This window comes from Micropterus dolomieu, linkage group LG17 (genome assembly GCF_021292245.1).
Source record: "Micropterus dolomieu isolate WLL.071019.BEF.003 ecotype Adirondacks linkage group LG17, ASM2129224v1, whole genome shotgun sequence".
Taxonomy (NCBI): Eukaryota; Metazoa; Chordata; class Actinopteri; order Centrarchiformes; family Centrarchidae; genus Micropterus; species Micropterus dolomieu.
In genome coordinates, this window is record NC_060166.1 from 7,032,634 (window position 1) to 7,052,311 (window position 19,678).

At 40.7% G+C, this 19,678-nt stretch overlaps 2 protein-coding genes and 1 long non-coding RNA gene across 3 annotated transcripts; 2 read left to right on the forward strand and 1 right to left on the reverse strand.

Annotated features, from left to right (window-relative positions):
- Positions 1–79: 79 nt before the first annotated feature.
- LOC123986210 (uncharacterized protein C11orf53 homolog) lies at positions 80–2,096 on the forward strand. Its single transcript, XM_046074342.1, has 3 exons — positions 80–116; positions 296–597; positions 1,379–2,096. The coding sequence occupies exons 1-3, from the start codon at positions 110–112 to the stop codon at positions 1,814–1,816; spliced, it is 747 nt and encodes a 248-aa protein (XP_045930298.1). The 5' UTR covers positions 80–109; the 3' UTR covers positions 1,817–2,096.
- Positions 2,097–4,195: 2,099 nt separating this feature from the next.
- LOC123985410 lies at positions 4,196–7,739 on the reverse strand. The gene is made up of 2 exons (XR_006828650.1): positions 7,547–7,739; positions 4,196–6,321 (listed from the first exon to the last, which is right to left on the reverse strand). It is a non-coding gene; the product is annotated as an uncharacterized LOC123985410 (long non-coding RNA).
- A 126-nt stretch (positions 7,740–7,865) lies between these two features.
- Positions 7,866–10,952, forward strand: linc.pou2af1 (lnc RNA pou2af1). The gene is made up of 5 exons (XM_046074076.1): positions 7,866–7,905; positions 8,152–8,276; positions 8,585–8,642; positions 9,435–9,754; positions 10,431–10,952. The coding sequence occupies exons 1-5, from the start codon at positions 7,866–7,868 to the stop codon at positions 10,779–10,781; spliced, it is 894 nt and encodes a 297-aa protein (XP_045930032.1). The 3' UTR covers positions 10,782–10,952.
- The last annotated feature ends 8,726 nt before the right edge of the window (positions 10,953–19,678 follow it).

Sequence of the window (19,678 nt, forward strand, 5' to 3'; positions counted from 1 at the left end):
CCCCCCCCCCCCCCCCCCCTTCAATTAAAACATCCACATTGTGTGCCTTATTTCAAGTCTTGTTTCTCCGTCACAGGGAGGATCGACAACTCCACCTTCATTTGTCCAGATGCCAGGTGAGGCTCTGCAAATCAAACACATCAAAGATCTTCCTCTCACTCTCTCATTCACTCTTTACTGCCTGCAAGACAAACCTGTCAACGCCGTCTCAATCAAAGCAAATGATTGCTACTCCTGCCACGATGAAGATGAGCTTATTCTTCTCAGTGTAAAAGCTTCATATTGTTCTTTGCAGGGTCTCACATGCTGCCCAGCTACTATGGCATGAGGCGTCCCTTCATCTCAGAGTCAGACTTCTGCCAGTCCACCAAGCAGTTCTCTCCTGACATCTATTCATCCACTCTGGGAGGTAAACCTCTGGGCTGCGAGCCCTCCGCCATGAGCAGCTACTCCTCCCTCATTGACAGCTACTACCCAGAGACCTTCGGTGATTACCGCAGCGCCGCCGCCTTCTCCAGCTCTGGAGGATCCTTTCTCCCCTCATCGGCCCTCTCATCCCTGCTGCCTTTCGGTGGAGAGTCCTCGCATTTATTTCTGGTATGATGGGGTCACGCTGAATATATATGACAGAGATGAGTGGAGAGGGGATGGAGGTTCATCATCATCATTTGAGATTTAATAAATTGTAAATCCACCTAAAATACCTTTAACACAACTTTTTCTTAATAATCATATATAAGTATATTACAATAATGGCTGGGATATGAAGGGAAAAGCATTCATTTATAGACATAATATTTTATTATACAGCTTGTGATAACTATCTAGTTAAAAGGATACCCTCATTATGATTCACCACATCCCTGCTATGGTAAGTGAAAAGAATCTGTGTGCTAAGAAAGTTCTACCTGACAGGAACTGCAGGATTATGAGTATTGATGAAAGCAAAATGTGCACAGTCCTCACAGATTTTCAAATCTGTTGGACTAGAGGGTTAGGCAATTTATTTCAGAGGCATTCTTTGTTCTATTTGTTGAAATTCTCTTTATATACTGCAATCAATGTATCAAATCTGGTGTCTGATGCTATCGCATTAAGCCCAGGACCAGCAGCGGACTGGCTATCTAGCAATTCTGGCAAATGCTAGAGGGGCCGGACCATTTGTTTTGGGATTATTAATAAATAAATTGATGCATAGGATGGGGCTTTATCGCTTTCACAAGTTCACTATGGTTATAATATAAATAATAATCAGAGGTTACTCAAATTGGGACATTCAGTCAAAATTAGTGGTAAGAAGAAAACAGTGACAAACAAATTTACTCTGCAGTAAAAAAATAAAAGAAATAAATGATCCTCTCTTGTCTTCCTGCCTCAGAGAGATTCATGGGAGCAGTCAGTACCAGAGCCAGTTTCCCAGGTGGAGGCTCTGTGTCCAGACAGCCTGGCCTCCGTCAACGTCCCGCCCTCCATGTCCAGCCCAGAGCACCCAGGGAGCCCCTCCCAGTACCGCTCCCCCAGCCGAGGCTCCTCTATGGGCCCCGTGTCTAGCAGCCAACCCTACACCCTGCACTCTCTGGAGGACGCCCACTACCACTCCTTAACCACCACCAGCTCCTACCCGGTCCCCTCCACATCCTTTGCCTGCCCTCCCTACATGAGCAGCCCCGTCAGCGACCTGGTGTCCAAGATGGTGACAGAGGAGGCAGCTGACAGCCACGCCAGCCTCCCTGCCAATGGCGAGGCTCACTCCTGCTGGGCCAAAGAGGACGGAGTGAGCTCCTGGTCGCCCTACGAGATCAGGAGGGCTTACTGACTGGATGCCGGGCCTGAGGTTCCGAGTCCATAGGAAGATGGAGATTTTACAGACAATTAAATAATGGACTCAACAAGCACTTGACAATACAGAGGAAACACACTCAGTCAAACAGTCGTGAAGTGTTTTGTTGAAAGGACAATGTCAGTGCAAGAATCAAGTTTGAATATGTTGGTAGGAGTGTGGTAGCCTATGTTGACCAAGGTGCCCATAGTACACCCTGACATGATGTAAAAAGTGTGTCTTTATTGTTTGATTTGTATTAAAAGAGTGACAAGTATGGATTTGATTAGATTTAAATCACACATAAGCCTTAAAACTAAAAAACAAACAAACTTTGTAAAACAAAATTTAGTACAGTTAATAAAATAGGGCTGTTACCGTCATGTGTATAATATGAGGACTCGATATGAAAAACTAAGAGAACATGTTACATGCTTAAGACCCTTAAACTTACCTGGGAGGGGGTACCTCTGCAGTCGGTAAAGGGTAAGATTGTGGAGTGGCTCCACTGACATATAGAGTAAACATGTCTGATCTTTAGTATATTTAATGCGACATTAACCAATAAACAATAAGTTGACTGTGATGGAAATTCTTGTTAGCGAGTCAACTCTTATTGAAGGAGAAGGTTTTAGGAAACTCAGGCTGTCTTACACAGCATTACATCCCTTTGCTGTACCATAGAGTCTATCATGTGTCTGTAGCAAAGGGAGAGAGCAGTCAGCCTGGGTCTACAGGCTACCAAACGTGCAACTTGACCACAACGCCAAAGAGCCAGGCTCGCTGGTGTCGCAGTCAGAGAGCATACACACCCGTAGTGACGGTACTCTGTCACAGTATCCCATAAAGGGTCATTCTTTGCTGGCCTAAATATGTGTAGGCATCCAAATGGAAGCTAGACTCCAATACATAACCTAAGTCGTGTTTGGAGCCGGAGGTCACATCTATTGCATTCAAAGTAGAGACAGTCTGTAAACATATAAGATCGAAGAAGCACACCAAACTCCTGTATATCCTGTCCTTAGGCTCCAAGTTAATGACTTTTTAATTCCTAATGTACACAGGTTTCATCATGCACACAGGGAAAGACAGCCGCTTGAACTATTGATGGAGAGACAGAGATCATTCTGTTTCTATGTATGCAAGTGACCTGAAAATTGCAAATATATGAACCACACCTCTCCTTTAACACCACCTGCTGTGCTTGAGAATTTAGAAAACTTGTTAGAGCAAAGAAGTGAAGATAAATAGCTAAAATTGAATAGACCCATGGTTGAAACTGCTCATCTAAGTGGTAATACTCTGAAGGCAAACTTGGCCAAACCTACTGGGAAAAAAAGAGACATTGGCAACGTCAGCATCACTGTGTCTTGAATGGAAACAATATTGTGGCAATATCCACTTTTACAGAATACACAGTGTTTATTAACAGTTCAGTTGAAAACAGTTGGAACATGACTGGTGGTGCTGCTGAAAGGGGTTAGCTAATCAGGGCAGTAGGGGTACATCAGACAAAAAATGTAGAGATCCACAGCTTTAGCACATGGGTCAGCGGTGACCCTTATTCAAGGAGAGTGTTAGATATGGCTCAATACAGAATTAAACAACTATATATAATTTAGGTTAAGAAAATAGAACAATAAAACAACTGAGAGCCTGAAAAGTATGATGAAGACATTACTTCAGGCGTCTCAGTGGGTACATTGTTGCAAATAGAATGAAATTAAGCAAGTCTGTTTTCTGCTGGGGGGTACCCTGGGCAATACTTTACTTTAACCCCCCTATAGCATTCAAAAAGCACAATCTAAACAATAATAAATACCTTATAACTTATTACTCACTAAATTTAGTGGTAAATAGATAAGGCTAAGACATTTTTGTGTTTCATGTCTTTGTCACAAAAGACACCAAACAAATGCTAAGACATAAAGGCTCCTTTAATGCACATTTGACAACATTGAACAGAAAGTCCTTTGCTTTATTACAAATGGTTGATGAAGTGAGTCAATATTTAAACCCTGCCAGATATCAATTTAACAGTAAAGTAAAGCATTAACTGTGTATATATTCACAGGTAAGTATAAAACTATTAAGAAATATATCTGACACTAGTGATGATATTATTACTTGTTAATATTTACACGTTTTAGTGTGTTGTCAAACATCAGTAGTTATGAGTGCATCATGGGACGAGTTATGGTTGTTAACAAAGACACTGATGAACGCAGATATCCTCATATCTGCCTACAACCACACAAAAGTGTGTTATAAACATTTTAATAATTGTTATACTGTCTAGAAATGCTCAATCTGGGGGTTAAAATAAAGTGACATAATCCTTCTTTTTCATCAAGCTTTTTCAATCAGACAACTGACCCCATTGATTCATATTTATTGTCTAAACACTCATACTTTGTTATGTTCAGCATGTTTAATTATGACTGTTAATGGACCGGAGTCCAGTGTTTTCATGGAGCTCCAGATTTTCCTAAAGAAGTGTATCAGTAGAACTCCTGTTAAATGACACAGCATCTTAGTATTGCTTTTTTTAAATGATTACACATTTTTGTTTTTAACCTAGAAAACAACTGCAATCAAAATAAGGGCAGATGCTGATTGAATAGGTTTCATATTAATACTGAAACTGATACATCCTTATATTTGTGTGTGTATCTATAACAGACCACTTTCTAAAATGTATTCGAAAGGTTTTGTTTTTGGATCACGAATAAACATGATAGTAAACAGAAACACTTTAATACTGGCCAGCTCATTTTGTCAAACTTATAAAAGTAAAGTGATACACAGGTAAATAAATAGGCAGACTTAAAGGCAGGTGAGCTGGGAAGACGTTCTGATTGTTGACCACTAGGTGGAGCCCCTGCAACAATCCTGCAGCAGGAGAAGAGGCTCCGCTGTGCTGCAACAAGAGGGTGAAAATCCATGACTATGATGGAAGACCACAGGACAGGGAGGAAGAAGTTTAGGTGTGTGTAATGTAATGAAGAGGGGACTTCATGTGAAGTGCTTGTGATCAACAAAGAGCGCTTTTAAAGGAACGAATATGACCTACTAACATGTCATATAGGTCAAAATCTATCACTTTCTATATGGAGTTGGGATTCTGCAGCTACTACCACGACTGCTACTGAAACAAATAATAGAAATGAATATATAGTTGTAGTAATGATAATTTCAGTCATGATAATTAAAGTAATAATATTAATACCGGGATTTAATGAATAACGTTTGACCAGTTTGAGAGACCAGATTGCTCCAGATAATCACAGCTTGATGAATAGGACAATGTTAGTGTAAAATGTTTGTATTTTTAGTGACATTTCGAATAATTTAGTTACCTATTGTGCGTCCTAATTTGTAAAAAAAAAAAAAAAAAAAAAGAAAGGTAAAAGTGTTTTGCAACATTTTATATTCCAATCTGAATATATGCCTATTGTTGCTGTGGGATGTCCAGAAAGAGCTACCAAAGTTCTTCATGCCTCCTTCTATAGGTCATTAAAGAAAATGAACGCGTTTTAGCTTTAATCAGCTGTGTTAAGTTTAGATGGAAATGATTCGGTGCTGAAATAGGGTGTATTCAAACTCCCTGTCAGACTGTGGAGCTTCAATGGGAAACTTTTCATTATTCTGCAATTTTTATTTATAATTTTATTCTCTAAACTAATTAAAAGTCTCAAAATATAACGTAATAATATAAAAGCAAAGAGCTGATGAGTCTTCTCCCTGCAGGCTTGAGCAGGTGACTGCACTCAGAGCACTTGCTAAGGCCTGAGCTTGCAAAGATGGCTACTGGCCTTTGCCACGCCCACTTCTTTCTCTCTTTGATGTGCTATTTTCTGAAATAAAGCTTAAAAATATGTTTGAATATGTTCTTGGCGTGTAGACTGGCCGCGGTAAACGTGTGATGGCAGATATACGGTGAATTGGTGTGTTAAAGTTGCGCACAAGAAGCATCCAGTGCTGCAGTGCTTAATGAGGGGGGTGTGATGCTCTGATATTGCAAAAGGAGGATAAAATTGAAAAAGTATGGTTTCTTTTTGGTCAAAATGTAAAATACTACTATATTACATTAAAGTGGAGTTTATACGATGTCCATGCGTAGTGCTTTTTATTGAAAAATCGATATAAGACAGTTGCCTCTGAATATTCAAATTGAAAGTAACGCGCAATCAAATCATTGTCAAATCATTGAGTTCTAGGGGTTTTAAATAGTAGGCATGGAGGGAGAAAATCTCAAACTAGTATATCCCCAGCTATAATACAATATTTGTGTATGCTCTCACTCTACTGTAAGACATTTGTGTTGAAATTTTGGAGACTTTTGAACAATTTTCGTTCTTGGCCATTTTGCTGAGGCAGAAAAGGACGTTGTGGAGTGGAGTCCCACAGGTCTTCTCCAGGGAGTCTCTCTTCATCTCAGCCATCATGTCTGGTAAGTTTCACATCGGATTTTCATGGAAATGATTGTGTAGTATTTTGTCCTGTTAGACAGAAAAGACAAAAGACAAAAGACAAAAGGGGATGTTTAGTGGCAAAATTAATAGCAAACCAGGGTCACGTGCAAAATGAGGAGCTTTTTCCTATGGATGTTCATTTCATTACAAATTTGAAATATATATGAATATATAAGATGAACAAAAGTAAAATTCTACTAAATTAAGCCACCTGATTCCTTTGATGGGTGGATCAGGAGCTTTTCCATTTAAGTAGTCTGATGCAGCTTTACGACATTCGTGGATTTTTTTGACATGTTAAATCGTTATGCCCACGCCATCACAAACGTCAGGACATGTTGATATTTATTTTCAAAGACATTTTATTAAAGATTAATAACTACTAGAACTAATAATTCAGCCATAACCTCTCTGCCCGGGCTGCTTGTGCGTAACAGGACGTTAGGTGTAACCGTGTTAGAGTGGGATGTGTCTGTCGAGTGATTTTGAACCAACTATTTGCCACATTTAAAACAAATCCTGAAGTAGCAGTTAGGTGTATGAATATTTATTTATTTATGAGTTTCGCAGCGGAGGCTTCGTTTCGTTATCAAATCGCCTTTTTCCAAACGGCTCGCCACTCCTGGGTGCATTAAATTACGCCTTTAGGCCTAAACTGCGTGCACCTATGCGAGGTGTTCTTTCTGGGTTCGCTAATTAAGCTTCACCTATAGGAAAAATCTGGCAAATTACTGCCTGCATAAGCTCCGTAGCATTTCAGCATCACATATTCAAAAGGGGGGTGATTTGAATAAAGTAACAGAGGTTGGAGTAGAGCTTCGGTTTGAATTATAAACAGCATGAGGCTGAAATTGCTCTTGATTTTTTCAAAAAATCAGTCCGATCAAGCTGAAGCTCAGACTGAACTTGTCAAATGTCAGTAACATGGAGCTGAAATGCGGAGAGTATTCATAGATACATGTGGCGCTGCTCTTGCCGATGCAAACTTTACGTTTCTATCGACTCACAGGGCAGAACTGTAAGTCAGACCGACACTTTCACCGCGATCACTAGGAAAAGTTTCAAGTTTTAGTTACGGATCGATGTACAGACTCTTTTAATCTCTTTGTCCTTGCGTTATACGCGACAGCCCCAAGCGCCCTTATTTAACTTTACCAATTCTATTCCAACCTCTGGATTGATCCAGGTTTCCCATTTCATTTCAACGTTCATTCTGTCGTACATGCCTTTATGATCAGAAATATACACTTACTGTAACGCATCTTGTGCCCCTTTCGTTTGTTCCTGGTCTGGGCGCGGTAGCTCTGGAACGCGGATCCCACACAGGCTGCAGTGAAAGAGTCTGCAGACAGCGTAATAGGAAACGCCGAGCCGTGCGGTTCCGCAAAGAGCGAGACCCTGACCGGGAGCACTGGGGCTCTAGGGTCCGGAAAAGAGGGCGAAAATACCCGAGCCACAGCGCCTTTACCGAGCGCTGATAATGCACTTTTACGCATCGCGGTTTTTTGACAAAATGTTGGACTTTGAAGCTCCAGACACAGTTTAATCTACAGTTTCTTGTTTTTCATAACATGTTGGCTATGTGTTACCAACGTTTTCTACGAATAAAAAGTATTTCATTCAACATCAACAGTTTATTAGGGACAGGAGAATATGTAGACAGAATCATTGCATGGAGAGATTGCAGCTTATTGGGGAAAAATTATATTGGCCTATGACATCTTTTTAATTTGAGGGAAGATAACATTGTGGGCTTAAACTGAGGGGGAGGGAGGAAGGGTGGTGCAGTGGGTGGAGAAGAGAGTAGGTATTGTCGGCTATTGTCTGCTCCAACAGAGAGCATTTTGTAAACATGAGTGACATGCTGTTCTCTTCGTGCAGATAAGCCGAGGGTGTACCAGGGCGTCCGAGTAAAGACCACGGTGAAAGAGCTGCTGCAGAGGCACAGAGCCCGAGAGGCCACCAGCAAGAAAGTGAAAACGGTAACCCTCCCTCCCTCATTTCTCTCTCCAATACTTCCTCGCAAAGCAGGGGAGAAAAAAATGAGCAAAGCAAAAAATGCCCCTGTAAATGACTGACTATCCCTCCATTAGAAAACACCCTAACAAAGCCATTAAGCACGCAAGTAGGCCTAACCACACACACACACACACACATTTAAAGTGGAAACCCCCCCACTAAATATATGAAGAAAATGATCTCTTTCAAAGTCAAATCCAAATTTTCTGAAAGGACATATCTAATGCTCTTGTATCTTTCTCTGCTCTCCCCACCTTTCTTCTCCTAACAGATGGGTCTGTCCCAGGCTTGCTTGGATCTTCAGGATCTTTGCGCGTCCACACTTCCAAGTAAGTTTACCCAGCAGCAATATCGAAGCCCAGTGTCTGAAGCTAAATAAATCAATTCAAGCTATTAAATCTGCAGAATTTGAACCCAGACTCACCTAAAGCAATCACAGGCTCCACCTGCATTGGCGGTGTACGACTTGCAAATGCAAGTCAAAATTTGCATGCAGTTTGCAATGATCCAAATAAAAAAAATCTGGTTGCAGTAAGACAACATAAGCAGATGCATCTAAAAAAAAAAGCAAAATCAAAAACATCGCGCACTCATGGAGGACAGGCAGCAATCTGCTCTGACCCACCAAACCGGGAACAAAATACTCACATGAACGCCCAGGTCATGACCAACTACAAGTCTAGCCTACGTGGAATGCAATTCCGGTCAGCTATTGAATACCACATTCCAAAAGTGCAGGGTCCCTTCTTATAAACGAAGGCTGTGTGTTGGCTGATAGTGTCATGACATCACTCTTTGAAATTATAGGTCTATTTAAATATCCTCCGGTGGTCTGTTACCATTCAGAGACCACAGTGACCGAGCACCTTTCTTTGTGCTCTTGAATATATTTTACTATGTCGATAGATTAGCCCAAGAACATTTTAACAACTTTTCATTTGAAATGTATCATGAGTCTTGAGCAGATCGATTTTCAATCAGTGTATTTTGACATGTGGCGGGGTTGTAGGTTAATGTATAATATTTGGATGTAATGCTTAACCTGGAGCCTGTAATACGAGTTTTTCATTTTTTTTATTTCCTTTACGGGCATTCTTTTAATCTAACTTGCTTTCCCTTAGGTCGCTATGTGGACCCTCCTCCCTCCATTCCACCAGCTGACGCCAGCAACTGTAGCGCGCGAGCCCTCCATCTGCGCGCCACCTTGTTCCCGGTCCCTGACAGCTCGTGCAACTTCCAGATGCAGGAGAGCACCTTCAACGACGTCCCGCAGCAGTTTGAGGACTTGATGTTGCCGAGCAACGGCTACAGTTGCAATCACAACAACAACAACAACAACGGCGGCGGCGGCTACGACGCCTCCCCGCCTCCACCTCCCACCTTCCCGCCGCCCTGGTGCTATGGACGCTCCTCTGATGCGGACTTCTATGGCCATGGGATGGTAAGTTTCTCCAACTGACACGAACTCCATTCATTAAACTGCTTTTTTAAGGAATTGTCAATTCTGGTGGATCTAAATATTACGTAGGAATATATCTTTATTTATAGGGTCTAGTTCATTCGGCACATACGTTCTTGAAAAATAATATTAGGCTTAGACTTAAAACTGACAGTTTGGTAATCAAGGTTTATGCCGAATAGAGGAGTGTTTGGAGTCCTGTAAAATGTCATTAATGATGGTGTTACAGTGATGAGTGACTTCTAAAAGCTCAGGCAACATTAAATCAAATCGTTTTGGAATAGAGGTCTGGAATTGCTGTTTCTCCTTGTCAGAGACTCTTGTTGGGGCTTGAATTGTAATTATATTTGTGTGGCCTTCAGGAACATTTAGAGCAGCTTATTCTGCTTTGTTTGTCGTCAGATTCATCTTTGCCTGATAAAATAATCCAGAGTGAGTAGGCTATATAACATCTAGTTACTGGAAGAACAATGCCAAAGTAGTGTTTCAGTACTTTTAATAAAGGAATAGTTAACTTAATTCACAGTTAAAATAAAAAAAAAAAGCATTGGTGAGCCCGTGCCCTGGTGTCAGTTTGATGCCTATGACATGAAACATTTGCAACTCCTGCCCTGCTTAAAACAATCCTCACCATCCACCACGTCTTCTTCCCTTCCAGCCTCCCTGCTCGTCACCGGAGTCACTGAAGCTCTGCAACCCCATTGATCACAACAGCTACTCGCCTCAGGACTCTTTCTCCTCCTCTTCTTCCTCCTGCTACGACTCACCCACAAGGATGGAGTCCAGCTACCACGGCTTCGCCTCAGAGCACTACCACTACCAGCACTGCAACCTCCAGGACTGTTACTGCCTGTCCCACTGTTGGCCAGGCCAGCAGGAGAGCTTCTCTGGCCCTGAATACGCACCTTACTACAACCCCACAGACTATCCATATGCCGGCTCTGTGGAAGAGAACTACTTTAAGAGGGATGTGCAGATGAGCTCTGAAATGTGTTACAATGTATTATGATGGGACCTTTAGTAGTATTGTTTTTGACTGTGAATATGATTCTCAGTACTCAGTAAGGCTGTTTAATTGATGGTCTGCTTTGCATTTCAGTGGGCTGATATTTTTGTACCAATACCTATTTTCATACAAATAACTTGTCGCTGTATATAAATAAAAATGTGTTAAACTTAACAATGTGCTTAAAATTTGTTTATCTTTGATAGGCTGACGTAGCATTCACACTTTAAGAAGTTAAGAAACAGACAATAGTGGAGGCTGGACAGACAGGCGCTGTGTCACTGTCCAGGTCTTGGTCAAGTTCATCAGTATCTGATCGAGCAGGTTCACAGTTTACTCCCTGAAACAAGCCACTACAGTTATCTTCCATGTTGTTCAACGCCAGGTCTCCTTCATTTACCGTACACCTATAACAGCAAACCTCAAAACTGTGAGGCGAGTATAAACAACCCAGACTGATAACGTGTTGGGGCTGAACTGTGCTGTAATGCAACACTTTGCACTGAAGGGAAGGAATCCTGAAACATCTGACTTAACTTGGAGGGAGCAAATTCACTGGAGGTTCAACGTTAGAAGAGAAGGTTAAACCGTGCATGGAGAACAGATTAAATGTTAACTGATGAACTGAGTACCATTTATATGCATCATGTATTAATTTTGGACAACTAGTTAAGAAATATTATTTCAATTTTCTAAGATTCATTCAACACAGTGTCCAAACCAAGAACTTAAACAGGCATGAGAGGCTGGGGGTTACATGATACAGCAGCACATGAAAACACACAATGCAATGCTACAGGCAAAGCTGGCCTTCTCCTCAGCTTGTATAATGACCACTTCTGTCTTGTTCTTTGAGCAGCTTGAGGTACATGACTTGCTCAGCTGCCTCAGCTTCACAGTCATGTGACTGTGAAGGTTCTTTGGAAACCTGAAAAACAAACTTTTGAAGTTAAACTTGATGGGCAAAACACTCAATGCTCTCTCAGTTCAGCCTTCAGGAGGCTGGTCTCAAATTGTTTCAATTGTAGAACTATTAAAAGATATTACAGCAGGACAAATGTAGGCTACAGTGTTGGTGAGTAACTAATTACATGTAATTTAATGTTCATGATTACATTTGGAGCTCCATCTGAATATTTTCTCTAAAAACTTTTATTAAAAGTTAAAACTGCTATTTTGATGCTTTTGATTGGCTATCATGTTTGAATTTGCAGTGCCACCTGTCTGCCAGTTAAATTGCTACTGTTAAATGGCTAAGAGATGAAAACATTCATTAGAATTTAAAAAAGTAACCAAAAAATATTTAAATGCAATATGTTACATTACTTTGATAAAGTAATTGAAGTAATTACTCTACTATTACATTATAAACAGGATAACTTGTAAGAGGTAACCTATTATATTTCCAGAGTAACCTTCAACACTGCATAAAGAGAAGCCATAATGCTTTCTGGCAGGGCCATAACTTCCACTGAGGACACTGAGGTCATGTCCGTGGTAAGAGTTCTGGTAATCAGGTGAGTTTGATGACATAAGTGATAAGCCATTACTTTTTTATTATTACACACATGGCCTCAGGATTTCTCAGCACCAGATTCATTGGTTTATACCATATATTTAAATGCCCAGGCTGCCTATATGGTTGTATGAAACAGTTTAGGCAGCGTGGCTCCATTATTCCTTTTCTGCCAAATGGATCGTGGTTTTATGTCCAAATAAGGATCGCACTCACTTCAGTTCAACTTCAGTTAATAACCCGGGCTTTTCTTTGCTTAAATCACTGAATTCATTCTGCTTATATTTGGGACAGAAGACAGGCCTGTAATTCCTTTACCATGCAGGCAAATCTGAATAAATAAGATTTTGGTGCTCATTGTATCTGTAAAATGATTTTTTAAAATTTTTTCCCCCTTTAAAATAAACTTAACGAATGAACTGCGGAGAATCAAACTGATCTAATGATGTGTATTATGTCCATATTGCCAAAAGTTTAAACATTTATATTTGTATACTCAATCTAAGCAGCTTAGCTCAAGTTGTTTATACATCCAAAGAACGTCTGTAAAAACCAGACTGGGCATCTTATTGAGACCTGCCTTTATTTGTCAAAATAAGGCCAGTAAAGGGACAGGTGTCCCTTTGGGAATAGGCTTTTAATTGAAGTTTAGCAGTAAGTCATTTTGCCATGTTTCTTGAAATAATAATTTCTACTTCTAAGTGAATATTGAATATTTACCACAGTGTACTTGTTTACTCATTTCTATATTTATTCTTTTTTTCCACATCATTTTCATTGTAGTTGTCCATTACAGGGCGACAAGTGTCCTTGTTACCTTGTTTCTATTTCTATCTTTTTCCCTCATGTCCATATGAAGGGTCATTGTTTGAATATAAAAAAGGCTAAAACAAAGTTTAAAGTAAAATAATAATAAGAAGACATTTTCAAAATCAAGGTCAGTCCATCAGTACCGTCTGAGTATGGACTGAAAGCAAATGAACAACTAATGTGAATTCTTACAATGAGTGTCATTCAACTGTTCAACCTATTTAATAAAATGTTATAATACAGAATTCACAAAGAAAACATTATGCTACAACAGGTCTGCATCCCACCTTGTTAGATACCACAATTAACTATCAATGGTGATTGAACAACTAATATTAATGTGAATACACCACACAGATAATATAATAATAATTAAAACAATAATTATAATAATTTGGAAATGGAGATGAAGTTTGTAACAGAGTGCTTGTTGTGGCACTTGAGGTCAGACTGGTGTGTTTCAGCTCGAGAGCTGAACTACTCTGGAAGTAAATAACTGAGAAGGATATGTTGCACATTAAAGCCAATGAAAGGTCTGTAACTGCGCTCCGGTGTCCCCCAGCTGCAGAGTCACCGGTGGAGTCAGGGGACAGAGGACACACGAGACCAACAAACCTGGCAAAGGTTTGCCTGGGGGTGAACCCAAGGAGCATAGCAAATCACATCACAGGCAAGTCATTCATCTGCTTGTTGTGGCATTGTTTATTATTAGTAGAAAGCTGAGTAATTTGACAGAGTAATAAAAAGTAATTGGAGTAATTAGAAATGGTGAGTGAAATGAAGACTTACTCTCAATTTGTGTTCTCACAAAAATAGACTGCACTTAAGTATACAGCGCCTTTCTAGTCATCCAAAAACTCAAAGCAGGCTTCAGTATATTGATCAGTGACACTTTGATATGCAGATTGGAGAACCACCGACCTCCAGATGAGTGGACCACCTGCTATACCGCCCTCAATAGGTTAGAGACTCCATGTAGCGTCCATTCTACCGCTATTGTTAAATTTTATGAATGTCCAAATTTTGTTTCACAATCTTTTTCACAATTTTGAGGCCCAAGATGCTTATCACCGGTGGGTGTGAAAACCTGAGCCTTGCCCAACAACCCCCTACCCCCCAAGAGTATAACCAAAAGCTGAATGTCAAAGCTGTGATGCCCTTCAAGGCACAGATTAAGCTGCCGCAGACGGCGTTAGGGCACTCAGGCATTAAAGTGAAAGGGCTGGGGAATGTGGGGCTGACTGACATAAGCAGACTTTGAACAGATCAAGATGAGATCCAAGCTGACCTGATCTGTCGGCTGCTCATCACTCTGATCTCTTACTGTAAACAAGCCGGCATTCTGTTGACGTCCCCACATCTACCTCCAGGGTCATTGTTAAGACTGGAAAGGGGTTTAAGGCTGCATGAGAGGGGTGGTCCGTGTGTGTATGTATGTTGACACCCTTCAGGTGGTATAAGCCTAGCCTGTGAAGTTTCAAACAACTTATCACAACACCAAGCGTCTCCAGCTCAGTTATCTCTTAGAGCTGGGGGCTATTGCACAAAGGATTAGTAAATTAAACCAATCTGCTCAAAACAAATTCAGCAACCCTTGATTTGGAGGGAGGGGTGGTTACGGAAAAGTCCCTGGTCCAGAAAACAGAGCTGTGTTGTACCAGAATAGTGACCCTAGCTTGTGCACTACTTTTTGCTGAAAATCCCAAAATGAATTGTTTCACCTTTGAAAGTGTCTGAAATCTTAATTGACTGCTCACTACAGAATGAACTATTGAGTGTTACCATGTTATGCAGAGAACAGTAATTGAGTCATTTTAGACTCTGTGCAGGTTTACTGAAAGTCTCGGTTCAATCCACAGCTGTTGAGAATGCGAATATTAGGAATTAAGGGCATTCTTATTAACAGTTGGTGGCGCTAAATCTCCAGTCAAGTGCCGTTAAAGAAGATGTAATTAAAAGATGGGAAAGCATGTAGAAAATGTGATGAAATAGCACATTTCATTTTATTTCAGGTATTCTTGTGAGGAAGGTTTCCTCATCGCTCCACAACAATCTGTTGTTTTCATCTGCCACTATTCTTCATCTCTTCAAACTTGAGTGACAGTTTTCCAGACACATAATGTATGTCAATATTTATACACCATCTTTTCCACCTTCCTGTGTTTTATACACAAATTGAAAATGTGCATAAAACAGGTGGATGGAAAACACTTTGTGGCAGCTCAGCAGCACATGTCCCGAAACCAACCTGCTATATGGCAGCCTAAATTAAACCCTTAACATGTATTTTGTAGCTGCAGTGCACTGTGGTCTACTGAGGAAGTTAATATTGTCCCCTCTAATGCATTTAAGCCCATGTGATTTGTGAAGGTTGATAAAAAAAACCCTGCTCTTTGATTCTGAGGGACTGTATGAAAACAGTTAGAGATGGTGCACCTTGGTAGCTGACTGGTTCCAGTGCATGCCATTTAACTGCAACATCAATTCTGGCTGGGGACCTTTGTTGCATGTCATATAAGCGGGAAGCTTCCGGTCTGAAACGTGAATCCGATGCCAAAGTCCGATAAACCTGCATGACCGGCCAGCAGGGGGCGACTCTTCTGGTTGCAAAAAGAACTCTCCATGAGAAATAATGGTAAAATGATCTGATGAAGGAGCGTGTGGATGTATGAGTGAATGCTTGTCTATGTATGAGTCGCATCTTTCCCTGTTTAGTCTTTGCGTGTTGTCCCTGCCTCGTCTTGTCTCCTTATTAAAGTCTCGTCTTCTTATTAAAGAATTTAAAGAAAAAGAGGGGAAAAGCAGTCCAGTAAGAGGGGTAGAAATATTCTACTCCTTTTTTTTTCCTTCTATGTATGTGAAGGTAGCCTTGTGCCTCTCCCCTTTGTTTCGTGTCTGGATTTTTGTGTTGATGTTGAGAGGACTGAAACAAAACAAAACAAAAAAAATGAAGAGAAATGGTAAAATGTTGCTACTTCTCAGCTGTTTACCTCAGTAAACACTTTTATAATGAGTTTATGGTCTCAATCACTAGTTTCAAGTCTTCTTCAACACAGCATGATGTTCATTTGATAAATTATGGTGCTATATAGAGGAAAATAGACCATAAAGCAGAGTATGCTTCAGGGCAGGTTTATCTATGATTGACAAGTCATTACCAATGCGACCTGTAAATCAGGCTAGAGTGACTCGTACCCCACTGCACTGTGTTAATTTAACCAGCGCCATTGAAAAAGCTTATTAGGAGTTGGTTGTTCACTTTCTCTGGTGAGTACATTTAGTTTTAAGCCTGTTCGCTAGACAAAGTTATCAGCCCTGTTAAAATGACAGTTAATGTGAATTACAGATGCACCTAGCTAAGCAAGCTAGCTAGGTCCACACACCGCCGTTAGCTCCACCGTCTCGTCCAAATATGGTCACTTTCGGGAACTTCCTATCGGCCAAACTCGAAGCTTCAAAACTGCAGTCCACAAACCAATGGGTGAGGTCACGATGACTACGTCCACTTCTTGTTTACAGTCTATGGTCATACCCCACACTCTCTCCTCCTGTTTCCGGTCTCCCTCTTCCCTGTCGAACTGTCCAATAAAGGTGGAATTGCCAAAAAATAAACAACAAATTATTAAGGAAGTCTATTCTTTCTATATTCCATGTTCTATACCCCAGAAATATATTTTCTGCCTTCCCTTGCAGGATAGTAAAAAAGATCAACCTGGCTTGTAAATATACCTTAAGTGTGCGCAATGAGCCATAAAAGTGTCATTTATATGCATACAGGAGTCCTGTGCCTGTTTGACTGCCAGTTTTGAGAAACACAGAATGCATTGAATTTCCATAGATGTGGAGGTGATTCACAAAAAGGAAAAAAGGAAAAAGTGTCTGAAGTTAGCCAATAAAATAACTCAAGTTCAGCATTTGCTTAGCAGCTATTCAACAAAAAAAATAATGACAAGAACATTTAGCACTATATACCACACATTTGACAATTGCTAATTCAGTTTGCAGAGAGGAGTTTGTTACTTCTAGGCGGGATTACTGCAATTCCTCATTACCAGGCTGCTTGAATAAGTCCCTTAAGACTCTCCAGGTGATCCAGAATGCTGCGGCACGTGTTCTGACAAGAATCAGTAAAGAGATCACATTTCTCCTGTTTTGCTTCTCTGCATTGGCTTCCTGTAAAATCCAGAACAGAATTTAAAATCCGTCTGCTCACCTACAAACCTCTTAATGGTCAGGCATCTTATACAGTTTTTTTTCAATTGCTAGGATGCAATGGTCAACACTGAAACCTCTTTTTCAAAACTCTTCACACAGTCTGTATTAGCAACATGCATCTTGGTCAAACAGTTAATCTCACCTCCAAAAGTCACTCAAACCACCAAAACACTTCATACAAGTCTCAAAATAACAACCAAAACACTGGCAACAATTCTAACTCAGAAAGCAAACACTGTCAATCATAACACACTGACCTATAACACTAACATCATGGAGTACAATGTAAATGATAAACTTTTATCTTTAAAGTATGAATTATTTTTTCATAAAAATCAGTAATTCTTTATACAATGCAGTTTTTCACAGTTGAATTGAAGTTCTCAAAACCCTCCACATCATCTAGTCATTTGTGCATGTTGTTATAGCAATTTCTCATTCTTCTGAATGAATTGCAAATGTTTTTTGCAATTGTCTGCAGTTTCCTACATTATCAATTGCTTATGTCATGTTGATCACAATGGATTATACTGGTGTCTGTTAGTAGTCTGACCCCTCAAAACATCTAGCCATAAGTAAATTTCATATATCACTACTTGCACAACGGTTGAACACGTTGTCATAATCTGTCAAGCTTATTTTCTGTCTGTGAGACATTCTTTTTGTAAATGTATCCTAAATTGATGAAGATATCCTTTGTAATGTGAGAATCAGTGGCCTGACACACACACTCTTTACATTTCTTGCAGTATTTTGTAATTTTTTCCGTTGTGCTATACAGTGCTGTAAAACCGTCTCATGGTTTTCTTTTCTGCATCACATTGACATGCTCTGTCAACAAATTACAGTAAAAACAGTAAAGGCGCAAATGTGAATCTTGTCCAATTACTTGCAATGTATAACTTTGTGCTGATGAAATTGAGACAAGCCATACAGAAAAAGTCTTAGTCTTCCATAGTTCACATTAGAAAACACTACCAGAGTACACTGTTATGTTGACAACATGGCTAAACATTTTGACTATCTTGTTCATAAACAATGACACAAGGACTTGTCATTCTGATGGCACAGACGTGACACACAAGCCCTCAGAAACACACTCTACAACACAGTCTTACACACTGGTGAGATAAATTCAAAACAATAGTACAAAAACTGCTTATTAGTAATGTGGTTGTCCACCTCAAAAACCTTTTCAAATGATGAACACAAAAGAAGTAACAAATGTGAACATTTGCACACATTTTTTCATTCCTTTGTGTGCTGTACAGTACAACACACCAAACAACAAATTATTCTGCCCCAGCGTCCTGTCTTTGGTCTGGGACAGGCCAGAGAGTCTTGTTCTCCAACTTCTTCTGCACCTCCTCCTCCTCCCTGCTCCTGCTCCGCCTCCTCCACCTCCTCATCTTCCTCCTATCCCATCTCCTCCTCCAATTCCTACTGTTCCTCTTCCTTCACCTCTTACTCCTCTCCATACTGCGTTTCCTCGTCCTCCTCCTCTTCTTCCTCTTCCTCCTCTCTGGATTTCTCTGGATCCATTGTTCCAAAACTGAATGAACTGACTCCGGCCCTTTTATCTATCTATTGAAGCTGAGCTCACCCTGTGCTGATTGAGTGAACAATATTGAATGTTAGTGTTTTCTCAATGACCACATGGTGAAGGCAATGAGAAATGAAGGGATTTATGTGCCGAGGTTATGGAAATGGGTTTTGTTTTTGAAAAATGGAATTAAAGTTTTGAAATTTTAATTCAATAGCCCGGTTATGGTGTTTAAGCAATTGAGAAAAACGTCTGGACATATGTAACCCTTGTTCCCCAAGAAGGGGAACGAGACACTGCGTCGGTGACGACACTATAGGAACGCCTCTGGGCGTGGCAGGGCAACTGAGGGACAGCAGTCTCTGCTGGGACCACAGGAGGATCTGATGTGCTAGTTTGCATAATGGGCGCGCAGACCCCCCTGGTGATTCAAATAGGCCACTACTGCCGTATTGTCGGTTCTGACAAGGATGTGGCGACCGCGGAGGGCAGGCAGAAAACTCCTCAGAGCTCTGAAAACCACCAACATTTCCAGGCAATTTATGTGCCAAGAGAAATGATGCTCCTCCCAGGAGCCTCTCGCAAAGCGGCCGTCCATGACCGCGCCCCATCCCGTGAGTGAGGCATCTGTTGAAATAATTGTTCGGCGACAGATCGCTCCCAACACGGGACCTTGGGACAGGAACCAAGATTTCCTCCATACAGACAGGGAACGAAGGCATCTGCTCGTAACCCTCTCATGTGCAGTAGTCCGGAAGGTATAATACTGGACGCTGCTGCCAGAAGACCCAACACCCTCTGAAAGTGTTTTACAGT